This window comes from Juglans microcarpa x Juglans regia, chromosome 7S, assembly GCF_004785595.1.
Source record: "Juglans microcarpa x Juglans regia isolate MS1-56 chromosome 7S, Jm3101_v1.0, whole genome shotgun sequence".
NCBI classification, from domain to species: domain Eukaryota; kingdom Viridiplantae; phylum Streptophyta; class Magnoliopsida; order Fagales; family Juglandaceae; genus Juglans; species Juglans microcarpa x Juglans regia.
The window spans coordinates 6,835,863-6,856,772 of NC_054607.1; the positions used below are offsets into that span (position 1 = coordinate 6,835,863).

At 34.1% G+C, this 20,910-nt stretch overlaps 1 protein-coding gene and 2 long non-coding RNA genes across 5 annotated transcripts; 2 read left to right on the forward strand and 1 right to left on the reverse strand.

Annotated features, from left to right (window-relative positions):
* Positions 1 to 72: 72 nt before the first annotated feature.
* LOC121240586 lies at positions 73 to 13,468 on the forward strand. Of its 2 annotated transcripts, XR_005935567.1 has the most exons (5): positions 73 to 83; positions 10,936 to 11,175; positions 12,301 to 12,368; positions 12,449 to 12,571; positions 12,641 to 13,468. It is a non-coding gene; the product is annotated as an uncharacterized LOC121240586 (long non-coding RNA). The 2 variants fall into 2 exon arrangements; XR_005935566.1 differs by lacking the exon at positions 73 to 83 and having other exon boundaries at positions 10,910 to 11,175.
* LOC121240585 (probable protein phosphatase 2C 24) lies at positions 4,605 to 7,076 on the reverse strand. The gene is made up of 4 exons (XM_041138064.1): positions 6,412 to 7,076; positions 5,988 to 6,305; positions 5,333 to 5,438; positions 4,605 to 5,214 (listed from the first exon to the last, which is right to left on the reverse strand). The coding sequence occupies exons 1-4, from the start codon at positions 6,928 to 6,930 to the stop codon at positions 4,883 to 4,885; spliced, it is 1,275 nt and encodes a 424-aa protein (XP_040993998.1). The 5' UTR covers positions 6,931 to 7,076; the 3' UTR covers positions 4,605 to 4,882.
* An 883-nt stretch (positions 13,469 to 14,351) lies between the features above and the next one.
* Positions 14,352 to 15,500, forward strand: LOC121240587. Of its 2 annotated transcripts, XR_005935568.1 has the most exons (4): positions 14,352 to 14,955; positions 15,068 to 15,157; positions 15,268 to 15,333; positions 15,412 to 15,494. It is a non-coding gene; the product is annotated as an uncharacterized LOC121240587 (long non-coding RNA). The 2 variants fall into 2 exon arrangements; XR_005935569.1 differs by having other exon boundaries at positions 14,352 to 15,157; positions 15,412 to 15,500.
* Positions 15,501 to 20,910: the final 5,410 nt, after the last annotated feature.

Here is a 20,910-nt window from a genome sequence, read left to right on the forward strand (position 1 = left end):
ATATATATATACAATATATTTATTTAATAAATCTTTATATAGTTTTAATTTTTTATATCAGGGGAGGCAGGGCGAGGGTGAGGGTGGGGTAGAGGGAGGTTGGCTCCTACTGCCCACCCCTATAATCTATAATACATACAATTCTTAAAGAGATTATTTCCAAAATCATTGAAATGTTAAAGCTGTTTTCATTTCATAATTCCTCTCTTGTTAAATCACCAATTGTGGAGCATTTTTTTTCTCTTATTGGGGGTGGTTTGATTTTCTCCGAATCTCCGTTGATAGGATTTACGTATCTGTCAAAGAATTAGATCCCTTTTTGGCATCCAACATGACTTGATAATTGCTGGGACACGTAGAAAGTTTGGATTTGACGTTCGTGGCTGTCACTCTACTCTTTTGTCTGGATGGTGTTGATTACAATATTTTAATTACCGTATCGAATATCGTACTGATCAAGATATTGAAATGAAATATTTTGATATTAATATTATTTTAAAATAGTATTTTAGAATAATGTTTCAGAATAGTCAATATATAAAGAAATTATATATATAAATATATATAAAAATTATATTTTAAAATAATAATCTATATATAAATAAATTATATATAAATACATATATATATATAAATTATAAATAGTCTAGTCTGAATTGAGGTAAAAAAATAAGCTTGTAGTTTGAAAAAATAAAAAAATAAAAAACAAAAAAAAAATACAGGCTGAAATATAAGTCGGTATCGGCTGAAATTTAGGTCAGTACGATCGGTACCGGCCGGTATGGCCGGTACAGAATAAGTATAATACCTATACTGATCGGATGGCCGAGACGAAAAATTTTAACCGTACCAATTAGTACGATACAAAATTTAAAACACTGATTGATCAAGCTGGTTTGCTTTTTCTTTTCTTCCCCGAAGCCACAGAGCATTGTACTTCTTCGTCTTTGGTTCCGTGTTCTAAGCATCCCTGCTTTAGATTTCCATCTCTCGTTGGCCCCATTGCCTGGATTTGTTGACATGACTGATGATGTGTTACCTCCTCTTTTTGTTCCCCTAATTGCAATAGCTCCGAGCTATTTGTTTCCTGTGTTTTTTTTTTTTTTTTTTCTTTCTTTCTAAGCAAGTAAATATATTCATTCAGATAATGAAAATGAGATATATGAACAAAGGGTTGTGTTTCTCAACAAATACCTTATTATAACAACCACATTGTTAAAATGAAGAAAAAAAAGAGGTCTTAGAGCATTAACATTGAATTATGCATATACAAATGTAAAATTTACATAATATGACATGATTTTACATTTGGCTATTCCACTCAAAACTTATTTTCACATTGGATTATCTATCTATTAGTTAAAATAATAATAAAATATTCTAAATTTAATAATATTTTTTCTCAATTTTTTTTATTCTATTAATTTTTTTTTTCTAAATTAAGAGCTACATGAAAATATTAATGTTTTACAATATTAATTTTATTGTTTTGTATCAATACTTGTTCATTTATTGGGCTTGATGCACTTTGTAGAGAGGCTGGACTAGAAAAGCAACTAATTCACATTGGAAAAGTGAGGGAAGAGAGAGAGGAAGAAAATAATAAACAAACATTTGGTTGAGCTACAGTATCAAGTCAAATATGACCGAAGGAGTTGAACCACTGTAGCTAAAAGCCATTTGATTTTACACTTGCATAATCCAATGCAGCTGCTTTTAATGTTTTATTAGCCATTTGAGCTTTTGCAGTTGCATTTGGATATTCCCATGCGAATGCTCTAGGACCAAATATTTGGTTTCCACCCATATCCTGCAAAGAATGCACCATCTTAAATGATAATTTTTTGTAGTTCACACAGCAGTACAAACTGTGGACCACCGCTAGAAGTAGAGGCGGGCAACGGGGCCCCGCCCCCCATCCGCCCCGCCCTCGTGTGTATGGCCCTGCTCGCATTTAGCACCCAAAGCAGGGGCGGGGGTGGGATAAGGGTAACCCCTCCCTGTAAATCCCCCGCCCCACCCCGCTTATATAATATATATAAATAAAATTATATATAAGTATATATATATATATATAAACCACGCATGAAATGACTGGGTTTTTTTTTTTTTACTTTAATTTATTTATTTTCATTTAATCGATATTAATTTCAAATTTAAGATAGCGTCTACGGCTACCTCCGATGCAGTATGACTTTGTGTATTGGACCCACCATTGCCATAGTTTGCACAACTTGTCCCTTAATTATTTTTTGTATTTATAATTTTATATAATATTTTAGTATCTAATTATTTTGTTTGTATGTTTTTTAGCTTTTATATTCTCAATATACATATGCCGAATCCTAATTCTAAGGACCCAATGATATATGCTCATCTTTATCCCAATGACCCAATCTTATCTTGGTTAGTATTTTTAATATTTTGTATTTTAAATTTTTGTTTCATATTTATAATTTTATAATTCTAATTTGTTTTATTTTTAACTTATTAAATATTGTAGATTTTATAACTTTTATGATTTTGATTCTTAGTCTCACAACTCAGTCTCAATGAACTCACCGTCATTCCAAATTGATCAAATTTGAAATGTTATGATTTTGTTAATTTACAATCAATTGTAATATTGCTACAATAGTTAATAGTATAATTTGTAATATTTACTATTTTTGGATGAGTTTGTAATATTGTAATAGTTTATTAGTTCTCTTAATTTATATAATTGTAAATTTGTAATAGTTTAGTACTTTAGTGATGATTATTAGTTAATACTTAATATTATTAATTAGTTGAAACTTAGTATATACTTATAGTTCTATCTATATAATTTAATTTTTGTGTTCATTTTTTAAATATATTTATTTTTAAGTTAAATTTTGGGCCCAAAAACATTATGTGTCATTTTGGACCCAGATAATTGAATTAGGTCGAAGGCCCAGTAAGGGGCAGACAGATGGAGATCCATCTCTGCACTTTGGGTAGCGGACGGGGTACCTCGCCCTTTGCATGGATAGGGGTGGGGTACGGGAAAAAATTTTCCACCCCCGCCCATGCAGGGGCAAGGAAGGAGTGGCCCCGCCCAATAAGGAAGGTAGCACCTCTAACTGGAGGCAATGGAAGCTAAATGTGCACTACGATTTATTATCTTGAAATATTTCTTGAAGAGATCCATATTCTCTTATTCAAGATCATCCGTTAGAAAAAACGTAAACATAGTAGAAAAATGAGTATCAGATGGACTGGACTGCAGTGCGCCAAATTTTTGTTTGAAGTCATGTGGTCAAAAGAGGATGTGAATAAAATATATATTATTAATTTAGTATAGTTAAAAGAGACAAACCTCATTTGGTTACGTAAATGTGGAATAATAGTAAAATAGTTTAAATTAAAATTTTTATGAAATTTTGGAAAAAGAGAGAAAAAAAGTTGAGAAAAAAAAATTATAAAGTTAAAAAGGATCATAATATAACTCTTTACTATTATTTTTGTTTTAAAATTTAAAAAAGTTAAATTATTTTTTTATGTTTTGTTTAAAAATTTAGAAAAATTATAATAATTATGTAACGATTAGATGAAAAAATTAAAAATTTGAAATTAAAAAATATTTATATTTGAATGGTATTTAAATAATGAGATAAAGATGAAATAGTTTCAATAATTTGTGAAATCAAACTAAACCTTAAAATTATATAAGTTTATCCACATATTGAGAAGAATAGTGTTATATACCGACTAAAGTTTGTAAGTCTTGTACACTTTCTCTGAAAAATGGTGAAATTTATTATTAATAAAATATTTTTTTATGTAAATTTTATATAAATCATTTTTTCAAAATAAATTCGTAAAACTTGCATTCATTAAAATTACAGATATCATTTCCATGCAAATAATTCTTTCTTTCTTCCATCTATAAAATTTTGAAAATCGTAACCGATCACAATTTTCAAAGCTAGGTTACATTTTTCTTTTCAGAATTCTATAGGTATCAGTCTTTAAAATAATAGGTAAGAAAATTGTAAGATATCACAATTTTCAAAGCCTAGGTTACATTTTTCAGAATTAAATAGGGTATCAGTCCTAAAAATAAAATAGGGAAGAAAATTGTAACCTAAACTAGAGATGATATTTGTTGATTTAAAAGATGATCAATTTTAAAGTAACGATACTTGCACAATCTTAATTATATAAATAATCATATATCTTCCATTTTTCCTAATTTTATGTATTTTCGTAGTTTTAATTTTATGTATTTATCTTTTTAACTGTAAGATAAAAAACACTTAAAGAAAAATAATGCTTAATAATTAATAGTTATAGAATGTATCAATATAGCGCATTTTTTTTTAAAAATAAATAAACATAAAATTTATATAAAAAAAATTAATTTTTTTAACAATAAATCCTACTCTTCTCTAAAAGAAATAGACAAAACTTATAACTTTATTTAAAGTTACTCAAATAATATTATTACTAATAATGCATCCAATTCCCAAAGTATATTCCCCATTGCTTTCTTTCTTTAAATAAATTCCCTAAAATTTTTGGAGAAACCTTAAAATTAGCAGTTCATTAAAAAAAAAAAAAAAAGGTATTCACAAAATGACTGACAATATTTAATAGATTATAGATCCATAGTCCATTCATCTTTTAAAAATATTAAAAATATTTTATAGATGTTTTCATCAAATTCACTTGATATTGTGTTCCAACATGTGACATTCTGTCCACGTTCACTGTCTCTTCCACTCCTTCACCCTATATATATATATATAATAATAATAAATAAAAAAACAGCCATAAAAGCCCTAAGCCAACCCCTAATGCCTAAAAAATCTTTTTAAAAGAATCTTAAGACAACCCGTTGACAACTCATGGCATATCGCTACGTGTCCCTTCTCCTGAGGTCCACCACCACAACACTGATGTTGTCTGTACTGTGCCTGGCCAAGGCCAGCTTCGTCAGCAACGTCGACGCCTCCGAGCACGCCTTATCGGAATTTTCGAACCCGGAAACTTCAGCCACTCCAGCCGGCGAACACGGTGACGCCTGAGACTTCCCTCTCAGGCACAATCTCGCCACCCCACACGCCATTTCGTTGGACACCACGTCCCACAGACCGTCGCTCGCCAGGATCAGACACTCGTCCCCCGCCGTCCGATCAGTGATCGTCATCTCCGGCTCGCAGCTCACGTAAGGCTTCAGGTAGTTATCACCTGCGGTAACATACACGTTTAACACAGTGAGACCATAAGCATATTCATAATTATAATACAGTGCACCGTTGGCTGAGGAGCGATATAATATTAAGAGTATTCTTCTCTCGGCGCTTACCAATAGCTCTTGACATGGCGAGAACTCCGAGAACCCGTGGGCCGTCCCAGTAAATAACCCGACCACCCGCAGCCTCGATCCGTTTCAGCTCATCTGGACGGTCCGGCTGTTATCACGCATCACCAGAAAGAAATCACTCTTAGCTTGCAAATCAATGGCACTACAAAAAAATTTCATTTTCTTTTAATTCTTAAATATGTTCAACGAGCTGCAACAATCAGAACCCTCAGATCACGTGATCCGACGGTTGACTACCAAGCGGACGCGTGAAATCCGCATTTATCACGTTACTCATTCATGAGAATCTGCTTAAGCCACATAAGTTCCGTTTGGTTTCCAAGAAACTGAATAAGAACTGCGAAGGGAATATTTTTCATCGTCGTCTCCAAATAGAAAATACCAGATCTAATCAAATGGAGGCTAAACAATATTAGTTTTCGGATTTCCGTTTTGAATCTTCCTCAGCGGAAAGAGACCATACAATTTCAATTCCATTTTATTAACAATTGTAAGTCTTTAAGAAGTATTATAGTTACCACTAGCTATCGTTTGTTTCCGTTAATCAGCTGAGTTTGCGTGTGAGAGAATTTACGCTACCATCGGGGATTGAAAAACCGAAAAATGAAACTTAAAGAGGAAGCGGATCGAAGCTAACCTTGTGATCAGATGAGAGAGGAACAGGCTTGCCGTTGCGGCAAAGCACGGCTCTGGAGTCACCGCAGTTGGCAACGACGATCTTCTCAGGCGTCATTATGGCAACAACCGCAGTAGATCCAACCGCATCGCACTCGGGCGACTGAAGCTCGCACTTGCACTTGGCTCCCAAAACGCTATCGTTCCACCCAATCGCCTCCTTGTCCATTCGCCTGAAGCTTTGCTCCATCGCGCTCTTCCACTCCGTCGATGAACCTTCCTTACTCTCCAACTCCTCCTTCACCAGCTCATGCAACCGCTCTCTACACTTAGTCGCCACCTAAAGAAAAGAAGAAAGCAATTATATTTTGAATAAAAATCGAAGATAAATGTCTTGTTCTTTATTTTTTTTTCCTAAAAATATCACAAAGTGAGGTAATTCATACATGAGAGCAACCGTGGCCGTCGTAAACACCAAAATAATGCAACTCAGTGGAGGTTTCACGGTCTCGGCGACAGAAGGAAGGGTGGATCGCCACTGCGTCCTCCATTTCTCTCCGCCTTCCACACACTGATGCAACGCCGAACTTCGGGTACTCCCCGCAAACTTCTGGAACCACAGGGGCTGACGGAGAGGTACAGACCGTCGACATAGAAAGATTGGAAGACTGACTCGGAATTAAGACCTCTTTGGTCTTGGATCTTCCGTTTTCTACCACGAACGGTGGTTTTTCCTCATCCAATGCGGAGTTCTCCACAGCGTTCTCGCACTCCCGAGAAAGCAACGGCTTATAGACCTCTAGCTTCTGACGCTTTTGCGCATGCTCCGTCACTGGTGACGCCACACTCGACACAAATTTGAACCGCCTGATCTCCATTCTCCTCCGCCTCGCGGTTCGAGAGTTCTGTTCGCACGGGGTCGATGCCCTGCTCTCACTCGCCAGTTCACAGCAGATCTCTGCCATTCTCAATGAAATTAGCTTCTACCACCAACTAGAAAACCAACAAATACTCGGGAGTAGACTCAAAAAGCCTCTAATTCGAACCCCGAATCACGATCTATCTCTAAAGCTTGATGATTGCAAAAATCTTGAAATTACCCAAACAATAGAATGCGCTAACGAGGAAGCTTTTAAAGCACTTCCATGGCCTTTCCCTTTTATCGGTAATCATGGCCTTTCATTTCAATTTTACGTAGGAGTTTGGTCGCCAAAGGACAGCTGCCGGTCACTCTTTCGGGCAGCCCGCACACGTACTGTTGTGCGTACGTGACGAAGTGCTCTTCCGCCTGAACGAGCTGATATTGACCGTTGATCTTCCTTCTCTCTCCCCTCTTCACCGTTAATAGCAAACGCGTGTAACAACTGCGTCGGGTACAAAGATACGTGGTCCAGTAGGAGCTAAACACCTTCGTTAGGTGAACACCCTTTTCCGACACGCATATTGTACCAAGGCTAGGCTTGTCATTTTACCTGACAAAAATTTTATAATTTTCATTAAAAAAAATATATATAATAGAGGTGTCTAGATGTTTGCCACGTGTATCATTGTAGAGTACGAGATTTTTCAAAAATTCTAAATTTATTCCTTCGGCTACCGTGGTCCAATGAAATCGTTCTACGTATCATTTTCGATTTTGACATGTGGGGCCAGAATGTCGCCATCGTCGACGGTAATAGAATATCTGAGGGGCGGTTCCCTCATCCAAGGACACGCGTCGTAATCGTGGACATCTGAATTGAAACTATCATTCCGATTGTAGACAGTGCAGAAATGTCGAGATTACCCTACACCTTACACGTAGACAAAAAACTGAAAATGCAAGAAATGAAGAGAACATAATCAACCTGAGATTCGGTAAACACGCGGCGAGAAGGGAGTGGACAACGTGTAAATGGACAGACGGGACAGTACGTTTCAGTAGGGGCCCACGAATGAATAACTAAAGCTAGAGAAGTAGCTCCACGTGGAAGATCTGGCTGGCAAGCAATTGTAGTAATCTGGGCATTGAAATTGACAGGAGGCGCACAATTAGTGCCACGTGCCCAACAGAACCCGGCACCACTTAAACCTTTGTCCAGCAATTTTGGACTAATCAGGGTTACTTTTTTATTTGATTTGGTATGATATGGTTAGATTTTTTATATTTTTTAAAAAATAAGATATTTTATAAAAAATAAATAAAATTTATCACCCAAAAAAAGAAATAAAATAAGACCATGTTTTCGTTAAAGTCATCTTAGAAATTTACCTAAAAGTACGTAATTTTCAAAAATCTAAAATCATTATTATACTAAACATATATTAATTAAAAATTTTATTTTTATTTAAATTATTATTTCTTGATTAATTTTTTCCTCAACCTAATTATTCAATAAATAGATTTTAGAATAAAAAGTGAGAAATATTAAAATAGTTGAGTCTAATATTTTAGAATAAAATATTACTTTTGAAGATGAATAGTACATCTTTAAATATAAAAAAATACTAAGAGCTCGTTTGGATAATAATATGAGATGTGATAAGATAGTTTTAGTAAAATTAAATAAAATATTGTTAGAATATGATTTTTTTATATTATTAATTTTTTAGAATTTAATAAATTAAATTATTTATTATATTTTATATAAAAATTTAATAAAATTATATAGATGAGATGAGATTAAATAGATTAAGAATATTTCTATACTCAAATCGGCCTTTAAAAATACTGTAATTTATAGTTGAAGTCATTAGTATTTGACTATTTCATTGCAAACGAATCCATCGCTATTTCTTCAAATTTTAAAGATGAATTGACATTTGGAGTCAATGCCAATGCTTTAAATAGATCAATTTTATTCAAAAGTTTTCTCAAAAAAGAGTCTCATTAATAAAATTGATTTTTTTATACTTTTTTAAAATAATATATATATATATATTTTAATTCATTTCTCATTCAGAATCACTCTCAAAATATATAATAATTTTCTTAAACAAACCGTCGATAATGGTCGTAGAAATATGGTTAGATTGTACATATTTCTCTAAAAAAATGAAACCCACTAGAAAAAATAGGATTAGATTTTGCTTTTCCATTCTAATAGATCTTATTTTTTATAAAGTGGCTGATATCAATTTTCCATTCTAATATAAATTATTTTTAAATTGAACTGTAATTTCTCAAATCAAATTGTACTCAAATAAAATAAATCTAGAAAATTTTGGGACCGATTAATTTATTTATTTAGACATTTTTTATATATTTATTAAAAGATAAGTATCATATTCACACAACTGTCTTAGAAAAATAAATTGCTTGATTGATATAACTTTATTTGATATTATAATAAAAAAATTTATAAAATCTACATCTTACTTTAAAAAATATCAATTTGTATATTTATTTTTATAAAAAATTTATAAAATACTATTATTTATCTTTGTTAAAACGTCGGGAAAAAATATTTAGTTAGAGTTATTTTAATTTAAAATCGGGTGTAAGCACGCATTCTACATCATTTAAATGGTCTAAATAATGTCATGAAAATAAATTTGTCTTAAAAAACTAATTGAAAATTTTAATGACTCGTTTAATACTTAAATTATAAAATTTTTTTATTTTAAAATAAATATTACGAAATCAAGTAAAACTAGGGCAATTTATAACAGAAAAAAACAGAGGAAAGTGGGTACGAATCGATGGTGGTGTGAACTTTGAAAAGGTACTGTAGGAGGAGATAGCCATGGCGATTTGGGGGAGAGGGGATGGCAGCAGCAGTGACTCGTGTTCGGTCGGCACCAACATGAGTAAACAAAATTATCGTCATCATGGGCACGGCGCGCACGCGTAGTGGTTTTTACTTTTGGGGTCGGAGCGTGCAGCAGCAGGTGGTTTGCATGACGAGACTCGGGAAGGTTGGGGCGGCGTGGTTTTCAGAGCTGGAAAACGCATAACAACGCTGTGACAATAGGATTCCCCCTTTATTATTATTATTTTTTTAATTTTTTATTATTTTCTTTTATTTAATAATTAATTAAATAATTATTAATAAATTTGTGTATTTTTTTAAAATTTGTCCTTAATGATTAAAGATATTAAAACATTACTAAAAAATTAATAAAAAATAAAAATAATAATAGAAATAATAAAAAGATAATAAAAATCATTACTGACAGCAGCGGCAAAAAGAGAGAAGCTGAATCTTTGCAGTCGTAAAATCACAAATTATTTCATTTTTGGACATCTCTCGACTCTCGCAAAGAGTAACGGTAATTACAAGTTTTATCTCTAGTTTATTTTTACATACTCTTTTCAATTTATCTAATTTAATCATTATAAGTTTTTTTAAATTTTTACATAAAATATAATAAACAATTCAATTTTTTCAAATATCAAAATAAAAATAATATTAAAAATATATATTCTAACAATATTCTATTTAACTTTTAACTTTATTCTCAATTCATCTCATCTCATCTCATCTGTGAAAACAAACGAAATCTTAGGAGTTATTTGTAAAGTGAGATGAGATGATATGAGATAAGAAGATTTTAGATGAAAATTGAATAAAATATTATTAAAATAGTATTATTATTTTAGAATTTGAAAAAATTAAATTACTTATTATATTTTGTATAAAAATTTAAGAAAATTGTAATAATAAAATGAGATGAGATGACAGTATTTCTCAATCCAAATTACTCTTTAAATAGACAAATTTCACATGAGTTATTTATAAAAAAAAATAAAATTTACTAATAAAGAATATTTTTTATATATTTTAGAAAGAATTCACATTTTTATAAAAACACTTCTGCTAGGGGCAGTTGGCAAGTGCAAACGGCGCACAGTCGGTGTTTAAAAAAATAATTTTTAATTGCCACATCAATGAAAAAAAAAACAAAGAAGAGAATCGCGGGAAAGATGAAAACAACAAGCTTCTTCTTCAAGCTACTTTTGTCTGAATGTTCTGAGTTTGGCCGTGCAGAGAAAGTTTCAAAAATTTTCTTTGCTTGTTGAAAGAAAGTGGGAAAAATACTGGGAATCATCATCAGTTTGATTATTTTCTTCCGAAATATTATTCTACGGAAAATCACGGTGTGGGTCTTCGGCATCGTCATCTCACGGTGTGGGTCTTCGACATCATCGTCTCGCTGTGTGGGTCTTCGTCTTTTTCTTCACAGTACTCTACCGTGTTGGTCTTCGTCTTATTCTTCTTCACCGTGTGGTAAGAAATCATAGTTTGGATTGTGCTTTGAATGTAATGGATGAATATCCTTTGTTTTGAAGCTATATTTTGAAGCTCTGTTTTCAAGCTTGAAAACATATCTAAAAATGTATAAAAATGGATTTCAGTTTCTCAAAACAGAAATACTAAGTGTTTTTCATTTAGGGAACACAACACAGAAGCACTAAGTGTTTGGTCGGGCGACACTGAACTAAGTGTTTTTCATTTAGGAAACACAAAACAGAAGCACTTGAGTTCACTCGTCGCATGAGCTTCACTGGGCTCATTGATGACATCTGAGGATATGGTTCTTGTGGAATTAAATTGTATGTGTAATTCATGTGGTTCTCATAATTGTTCAAACTGTTTTAGCTAAGTATGATCAAGTAGTTCCACATGCTTGCCTTTACAGTCTTTGAAATGATCAATGTTGGTGGCTCACTTTGTGTTTCACTCCAAACATAATCTGAATCTGGTTTAGTAGTAAAGGGCATCTGAAATATTTATTAAACAGTAATTAAAATTATTGAAACATTATTTAAACAACCATAAATTCTGTAAAACTCATTTTAGATGTTTATTTTTCTCATTTTGTTTTAAATTTTACAAGTCTGAACAAAGGCTTCACGACAGACAGTACAATATATAGGGACTCTAACAGATTATGGTCATTTTTGTAAGCTTGGCCCTCATGTCTAACACTTATTTATGTGCATTCTTTTTCATTCTTTTTTTGTGGCAGCCCCATTAAAGTCCAGCACTACTGCTCCAATCCTTTTTGGTGGCAGCCCCATTTATGTGCATTCTTTTTCATTCCTTTTTGGTTGCACTCTCTTTTAGTTTGATAGTGGAGAGATATTTCCAACACTATACTAATAATACTAGTATAGGTTTAAAAAAAAAAAAGAGAAATTTGTGCATGCATGTTATGGAAGCAGAATATGCATGCAATAATTATTAACTTGTTCCTGCTATGGTTGTCTGCATGAAATAATTAGTTGTGGAAGTAAATTAAATATTTGAATTGTTGCAAAAAGTTTAAAAAGTCGCTATTTTTCGAAGATGTTGAATTCTTTGAACTTTTTTCCTCCTATAAAAATGGTTGTACAATTTTTTTTAATGCAGCATGCATGGAAAAAGGGAAGGAAAACCCATCTCTCTCAACACCATGTAGCTCAAATCCCTCAACTGCGGTATGTTATATGATTCTTAATATTTGTTCGGAGTTTGTCAACCTCGTACTTACTAATTATCATTATTATTGTTATGTTAGGAAATCCCAACAACTGCTCCAAACTTTCTAAATTACATGCACGGTTACGGACCAGGGTCTGCATGGTCACCGGCTTTTATCACATATCCAAATGCATACCAATGTCCAAGCAACATTCAGATGGTGATGCAACTTCTTTGTTGTTTTTTTTTTCCTGTTTTTTGAAAGTTTAATTGCTTTCTTTCTTAGCAGAATACTGGTTATCCATTTCAATATGAGATGAGACCTCCGAGTCCTCCCATGGCTACAAGTTCCAGAACAACTGAAAGATTCGAAGAGGATACACCCGGGTGTAGGGAAACTGAAGTGCCATGTTCCTCCTCTAGGGTTCATGAATAAGGTGAAGAGGATATGCCAGATTCAGGGGAAACTTGTGATAGTACTGCTGAGACACCTCCGTTAGAACGAATGGATGGTGGTGATATGATTGAGGAGCCAAAAGCGGGGATGGAGTTTGATTCTTTTGAGGAATTAATGAGTTATTATAAACTATATGCTAAGAAATGCGGGTTTGGATCCATGACACAAAGGAGTGAAAGGGATGACAAAGGGAGTGTCAAATATGTCACTCTTAGTTGTGCCCGTGGGGGAAAAGCTCGGAATAGGACAATGAATGTTGCCAAACCATGACTGACAGCAAAGACTGACTGTAAGGCAATGATTAATGCCTTAAAAGTTGGGGGAAAGATGCGGTTGACCACAGTTCATAATACCCACAATCATGGGCTGAGTCCACAGAAATTCCGTTTCTTCCAATGTAATCGCGAAGTTAGTGAGACTGTAAAAAGGGTACTAGATACTAATGACCTAGCTGACATTCAAATGAACAAGAGTTTCGGATCTCTTGTTGTGGGTGCGAGAGGATTTGAGAACCTCCAATTTTTAGAAAAAGATTGTCGCAATTACATCGATAAGGCAAGACATCTATGACTTGGAGCAGGTGGTGCTGGAGCGCTTCAAGACTATTTTTGTAGGATGCAGTACAAGAACCTCAGATTCTTTGCCTTGATGGATTTAGATGATGATAAGAGGTTAAATAATGTCTTTTGGGCAGATCCACGCAGTAGGGCAGCTTATCAAGATTTTGGTGATTGGTAACATTTGACACCACGTACTTGACAAACAGATACGAGATGCCCTTTGCTCCCTTTGTTGGTGTAAACCATCATGGGCAGTCGATTCTCTTGGGAGCAGAGTTAATTTCCAGTGAGAACATAGAGACTTTTACATGGTTATTTCAGACTTGGCTGCAGTGTATGGATGGTATAGCCACGCCAGCTATTATTACTGACCAAGACAGAGCGATGAAAAATGCAATAGCCATTGTATTTCCAAAAAGCCGACATAGATTTTTCGTCTGGCATATACTGAAAAAAGTTCCCGAGAAGCTTGGCTCCTATCGTGCTTATAAAAGTGGCCTAAAAACTCAGCTGATGAAATGTGTGTATGACAGTCAAACTATTGAAGAGTTTGAGAAATCATGGGAAGAGTTAATTAGCACGTATAGTTTGCAAGAGAATGTCTGGTTGCAAAATTTGTATGCTGAGTGCACACATTGGGTACAGGTATTTCTGAAGGAGTATTTTTGGGCTGGCATGAGTACAACACAACGGAGCGAAAGTATGAATGCATTTTTCGACGGATATGTTCATGCGAAGACAAACTTGGAGGAGTTTATCGACCAGTTTGACAATGCATTAAGAAAGAAAATCGAGAATGAAATCAGTTTGGACTTCCACTCATTTAGCGTTACAATTCCTTCTATGCATATCTAGATCTCCAATCGAGAAGAGATTCCAAGAGTTGTACACGAATGTAAAATTTAGAAAAGTTCAGCAGCAAGTTATGGGTGTGCTCGATATGGATCCATCTCTACTGATGGTGTGAAGAAGACCTACCTAGTAGAAGATGAAATTTATGTTGAGGAGTTCACGAAACATGTTACATATTATGTAGACTTTAATGAGGAAAATTGCGATGTTAAGTGTTCATGTGGGTTATTTCAAATGAAGGGGATACTGTGTAGGTATGTCTTGGCCATATTGAAATGTAACGGGATAAAGTACTTGCCAGATAGGTACATTTTAGATCGATGGAGGAAGGACATCAAACGGAGATACACGTTAATCCAGAGTACCTATAACACAGGAAATCAACGAGAAGATACTAACAGATATTCAAGTCTGTTAAATATTTGTTATCGGATGATTACTCATGCAGCGGGTTCAAAAGAGCATATTAAAGATGCAACTAAGAAGTTATATGCAATGATTGATTTATATCATGGCAACCAAGAACCCCCTTCAATGACCCAAACGGATTCCAATGTTAGTTTAACAACAGAGGACACAACTACAGTTGGTAGTTCGTAGCAAGTACTCAGTCCACAAGTTGTGCGCGGAAAAGGCAGACCCCCATCTCTGAGGAGAGCATCCAGGATGGAGCAAGAAATGCGGAAGGTTAAAGCGAGGACGAATAAAGTAAATGTAAAGGAAAAACGTAAAGAGGTTCGATATCTTTAATAACAAGAATATTTGCCACATTCATGTTTATTTGGGTTGATTTATTTATGCAAATATTGTGCTGATATATAGTTTTTACTTGTTACTTGACTATTAGCGAGATGGTGGAGATACGTCATCTTAAAACACGTGTAGGAATTTATTTGGCCCATCCGAGATAGATCTTGCTATTGAAGGAAACGTGCAGGTATACATATTTTTGTTACAAAATTGCTGCCTTACTTGGACAAGTATTTGCTACATACATGCGATAGACTTATATTTGACATATTTTTGTTATTATCCATGTATCACTAGACTATTTCAGTCAGCCCAGCTTTTGACATTAGTGGATTCCAAAATATGGTTGGGAGTCAAGAAAGTGTAATATTTCTAAACTTTTTATATTTTTAATATCACCAAATTCATGTCAGAATAATATTTGTTATTTATTCTTTACAGATGCAACTTGAAATGGGTGGATCACAACCTTTGCCCAAATGATATGGTTAAATTTTAATTCCTGCTAAAGCTATTTGTTGAAACTTTATAACTTATGATTCAATTTTGTGGTATATGCATGAAAAGTATACCATGTGATCTCTTGTTTTACTCTAGCACACCTCTAGGCAATTGAATATGCTTGCCTTGAATGTTGATAATTTACCAAAAATGTGGCAGAAAAGATACTTACTATGGCTATTAATAGAGCCATATAGCTGGAAGTTATATTTGCACACTCTGCACTAGTATTAGATGGTGCAGTCAATCTATTACTACTTCCTCTATATGCATATTTTGACACTGATGCATTTATTTTTTATTTTTTTTTATCAAAAAATGCTTTCCACTCTGCACTAGTATTAGATGGTGCAGTCAATCCACGTGATGGAATTTCAATAAGCATGCTTTCCACTTGTGTCGCCAAAACATTTGCAAAGGCTGATCAATTAATGAATTTGGTGTAGAGTTGTTTGTTGTTTCCTAGTCCAGCTTTGAATACTATCTTTAGTGGTAGGGAATCTAATGACTGATATAAGTTTGAACTAAGATGCTCCATTAAATATATTGTCATTTGGCATGTCTTATATGGACTAAATCAATTGAAATTTCGGCTAGCTGTGACTTGAAGAAAATTCTTCTTGTCACATGTGCACATATATTCAAGCATCAATCCTTCCCCATATATACAATTTTCTGTTTACAATTGTTTTATTGTCTAATTTTTCATTCAAGAAGGCTCTCAATGGTTTTTATTTTTTATTTTTATTTTTCCTATAGTTGCAAGTTCACAGCCTAAGATTACAGCCAAGGTCACCAAACACAATGAGGATGATTTGTGGGATTCCATAGCTGCCCCTGCTTAGAACAACATCAAAACCTTTAAATGTGAAATCCCTTGTTACAAGTTGTAGTTTTTGTAAATAACTTAGTGGGAAGAAAGAATGACACAAGTGGAAGTTGTAATTATTTTTGTGGGAAGGAAAGCTTGGCAAGTTTACATTTTTGTAGGTACATTTTTGTGGAAAGAAAGTCTTCCAAGTTGAAAATTGTATTTATATTTTTTTTTCCCTGGATAGAAATGTTGAAGGTGCAACTATTCAAATTGTTGTAATTACTTTTGTGGGAAGAAAGCAAGACACAAGTGAAAATTATAATTTTTTTGTGTAGGGTGAGAAATATATGCAAGTTATTTGTATGCAAGAAAGATATTCAAATTGATGTAATTACTTGGGTTGATTTTTCCCACTTTGCCTATTCTACATGGCTTGGGAAATTGCCTATTCTACATGGCTTGGAAAATTTGTAATTTGCTGCAATATTGAACTGGTGGACGTAGGCATGTAATGGACACGAGTTGAAGGAAGTTTATGCTCCACTGGGATATCATTAATAATGTGCCTTAATTTTGGCTGCTTGGTGTACGTGAGAAAGTCAACGGGAAGAGTTTGTTTGGGTGATTACATTACCTGCTTATGCACCAGTTTTGGCTCTTCATTGTATAAGTTTGTTTTGAAGGTGATGACATTACCTGCTTATGCTTTATGCTCTTGTATCAATGTGATCTTACTAAAAAGAGATATACAGGACTGTCAAGAAGATGATACTCACAAGTTTATTAACTAAGTCCTTATGGCTTAACAGAGAAGAGAAAATTCATCATAATGCCCAAAAACTAGACGTGTAAAGTAATAATATGCATACAAACTGTCTTTTCGAAGGTCCCAAATATGCAATATACGTGTACATTGAGAGTTCATTTGCAAGGTGATGGTAATAATATACAAATCACCTTCCAAAAGCTATTTTATAACACTTAAACTACAAATTCAGTTCTCTAAGCTATTTACAACACTTACACTACAAATTCAGACTATGATTGTAACATAAACAACTACTAATTCACCAAATAACAACAAACAACTATCACAAAACCTCAATACATCCGGGGTAGCATGCGTGGACGCCTTAGGAGAGCTTCTCTCTTAACAATGACCAACTCATTTTTTCAAACCTCCTCATTCCTACTGAATAGCACCATCTCTCTATTCTCGATCTCATCTACTATTTTACGGAGCTGAATCTCCCTCCTTTCGACATCGATGAGTCTCTTCTCGAGCTCTTCCTTTTTCCTTAAGAGTTGAATTTCTTTTTCTTGTAGTTCCGAGTCGATGTGTTGATTACTATCAGCCCACTTGAAATATTTGCAATATGGTAATCCCTAATATTTAACACATATATAAAAAAAGTGTTAGGTACGTAATATTAATCAATATATTATTTCAAGTTACATTACAAGAGTACTATTTATCTTGGTGTTGTACTTTGGACACCCTAATAAGGGTGGTCCTGAATTTTTTTCAGTATTTGAATATCTCAATGTAGTTTCAATATTACAGAAGCACGATAGTTTCGCTGATGGTGAAGAAGACAGTGATGATGAGAACATTCTAACATGAACCAGAATCAGACGAGTTGAAAAGTAAAATAAAAGCAAAGAACAAACAAGAGAAAATAATGCATAATATAGAAGGAATACAAAAGGATATGTACTTGCCTTCCACCTAGACCAGACAGGGGCGAGTATCTTTCTTGTTAGGAATGCATTACGATGGACATAAAATGCATTAAAGAAATTTGTTAGAAGCTGCAACTATAAGAGAAAATCAGCCAAAAACAGCTCAGTTTGGCTAATGTGGTAACAATTGACAATTAACTCATAGAACAGTCGACACTTGGACCATAGAACATGTACATGACAATTACTCCAATGCATTGACAGGTACACCAATGAAACCCTGCTGCTAAGAAACTCTCCTTCAGTACTGACTTGGAAACAGTTAAATGAGTTGCAACAGTTTATAGTTTCTTGTATCAAGAATGTGAAACAGTCTACTGCTAAGAAGCTCTCTTTGACTACTGACAAGAAGTTAAGGAGGTTGACAACTACAATACAAGTTTTGATGCATTTGAAAACATATCAATTATTCTTTTTCTTTCCAAGGATAAACAAAAAGGGAAATCCAATATTTTCAAGCACCTAAACAAGCACTTCAAGAAAGAGCACAAGCCTGAGAAGCTAGTGAGTCAAATAGAAGACAAAATTGGCAGCTAGTTTTATAGCTTACCAAACTACAATTTACAACAAAAAGGCTTCATTTAAAAGATAAAGAGGCAACATGCACCAACTACTTTTCAATACCTTCAGAGCACAGTAGCTTTGGCTCCTGCCCCTTCACTTAATGTTTTGGATCTTCTTTATGATCCCAACTTAGTAGGGTGCCTTATTATTTAATGCCTTACCATAAGAGTTCTTTTCTAGACTAAAAAATCGATAAAGATAGTGGGGGATAAATGCCGGCTAATGAAAAGAAAAAAGAAAATAAATGAAGAAAAAAATAGAAAGAGGCAGTAGTGGTCCCAACTACACATTTAATTGGTTCATGTATTTGCACACAGAGGCCATAATTTCAACACAGTAATATAAACCAATGGTCCAAACTGAAATGTGAAATGCTGGCCATATGTGAAAGACTATCAACAAATAGCAAACTGAAAGTCAGAAGTAGAAAAACATACCCTTTTCTTCGCTCAGTGCAACCAACAAAATCCAAATTCAATCAGCTTTATAGAACTTGAAAAGATTCCTCAAATATCAAGCTCAGGTACTTGAATTATACCAAATTAAAAATCTGAAATCTAGCACAAGACACTACCCGACAGAACCCAAACCCACAAAATTAGGCCAAAAGGTGAACCGCCAATATTCTAAAAGATCAATTCGAAGTTGCCCAACAAGAAATAAGCAAAGAATGAAAATACCATTCAGTAATAGAAAGAGAAAGAACCTAAAAAACCCTAACAGTTTATAGATAAAAAAATCACAAATTTCGTAGATAAAAAAATCCTAACAGAAAATTATGGAATGTTAATAGAAAATATACCCATTTAAATAGGATCTCGGATTTGTGGTAGTAGACGTCGGAAATGAAGCTGCGTGCTGGAAGTGGAGCTGCGTTCCAGAGATTCAAAAGGGGCTTTTTCGGGAAGGAAAGTTAGGGTTTCTCGGGACGAAGAGAGAATGATGAAGGGATTGCTACCTTCGGTAGGAGACGTGGTTGAGGGAAGGAGGAATCGAAGGTTTCGAGTGGGTGGTCTTAGACTTTCAGTCTCGACACTAAGGGAGGCCGTAAGCGGCGGCTTTGAGTGGAGGGACGTCGTGGCTTCGAGGGGACAAAGAAAGAGGTCTCGTGAGGAGCAGAGAGGGAGGGAAGTCAGGAGGAAGAAAAATCGCAAAGAGGGAAACTTGTTGTCTGAAACACGAGGATGAGGAAAACAATTGAAATCATTTGGACTGAAATACAAGGATGAGGGAAACAATTCAAATCGAAATGGGGCGTTTCGTTTAATTGCCACATCAGCAGTCGCTTGCGCGGCGTTTCCCCCAAGTGACTGAAGCAAGTGTTTTTCTTATAAAAATTATATAAAATTTATCCATTTAAAATTTTTACAAATCGTTTCTTTTGCCGCAAAACCATACATTGATTTGGGTTTTTTTTTTCAAAAAAGTTCTCCTTTTTCCGCTGAGTGGCCGACCTCAAATTCTTCCTTGGAGAATGGAGAGTCAAAATGGAATTCTAGACTCATAGACCCTGTGCTTTTTTAATAATAAATTTTATTATTTCTTATGAAGAATGTGCGACATTTACATAATTTTTAACTATATATAACACTAGAATAGTGAAAGGCACACATATATTATCACGAGGAATCCTAAAATTTACAACTTCGAAAAGCTTACCTTTTAGATCCAATATTAAGAAGTAATATAAATGAATTATCAAAAATTTTTATAAACTATACCTCTTTTTGATCTATTCTTATCTACTTCATAGAGTTATGTATGGTCACCACTAAGGTGGTAGCTCAATTGGTACGAGCTGGTATTTCATGATTTCGAGATTAGGAGTTCGGGTTAGGACATAAGTTAAAACTACTTATGATAATAAAGCCTGACTTTTGGGTCATGATATGGGTTTTGGATTAACTAGATACTTTAAGAGTGCTGTGATGATGGGCCCTTAGGACAGTAGTTATGACTTAAACTAAACATTCCATGCGGGAAATGGCTCTTATGGGCCACGCTCAGAGAGGATTGCTAAGCTGGTCGCCTGCATCTCCTGTAGCGAAGAAAAAAAAAAGAGTTATGTACGATCGCCTAAGTGTTGCCAATACCTCTACAATAGCATATCTAATCAAAACAAACAGGGAAATAACTCAAAAACTAGCAAATTAAACAAACATTAAAAAAAATAAAAAGCAGGAATTTATTTCATGCAGATCCCAACAACTACCAAGTTTTGCGACTTTAATTGGGGATTAATTATACTGACTAATTAAAGCTAACACATTGTAGTTTATGCTTATATGACTACTTATATAAGAATTGCCAAAATTGCA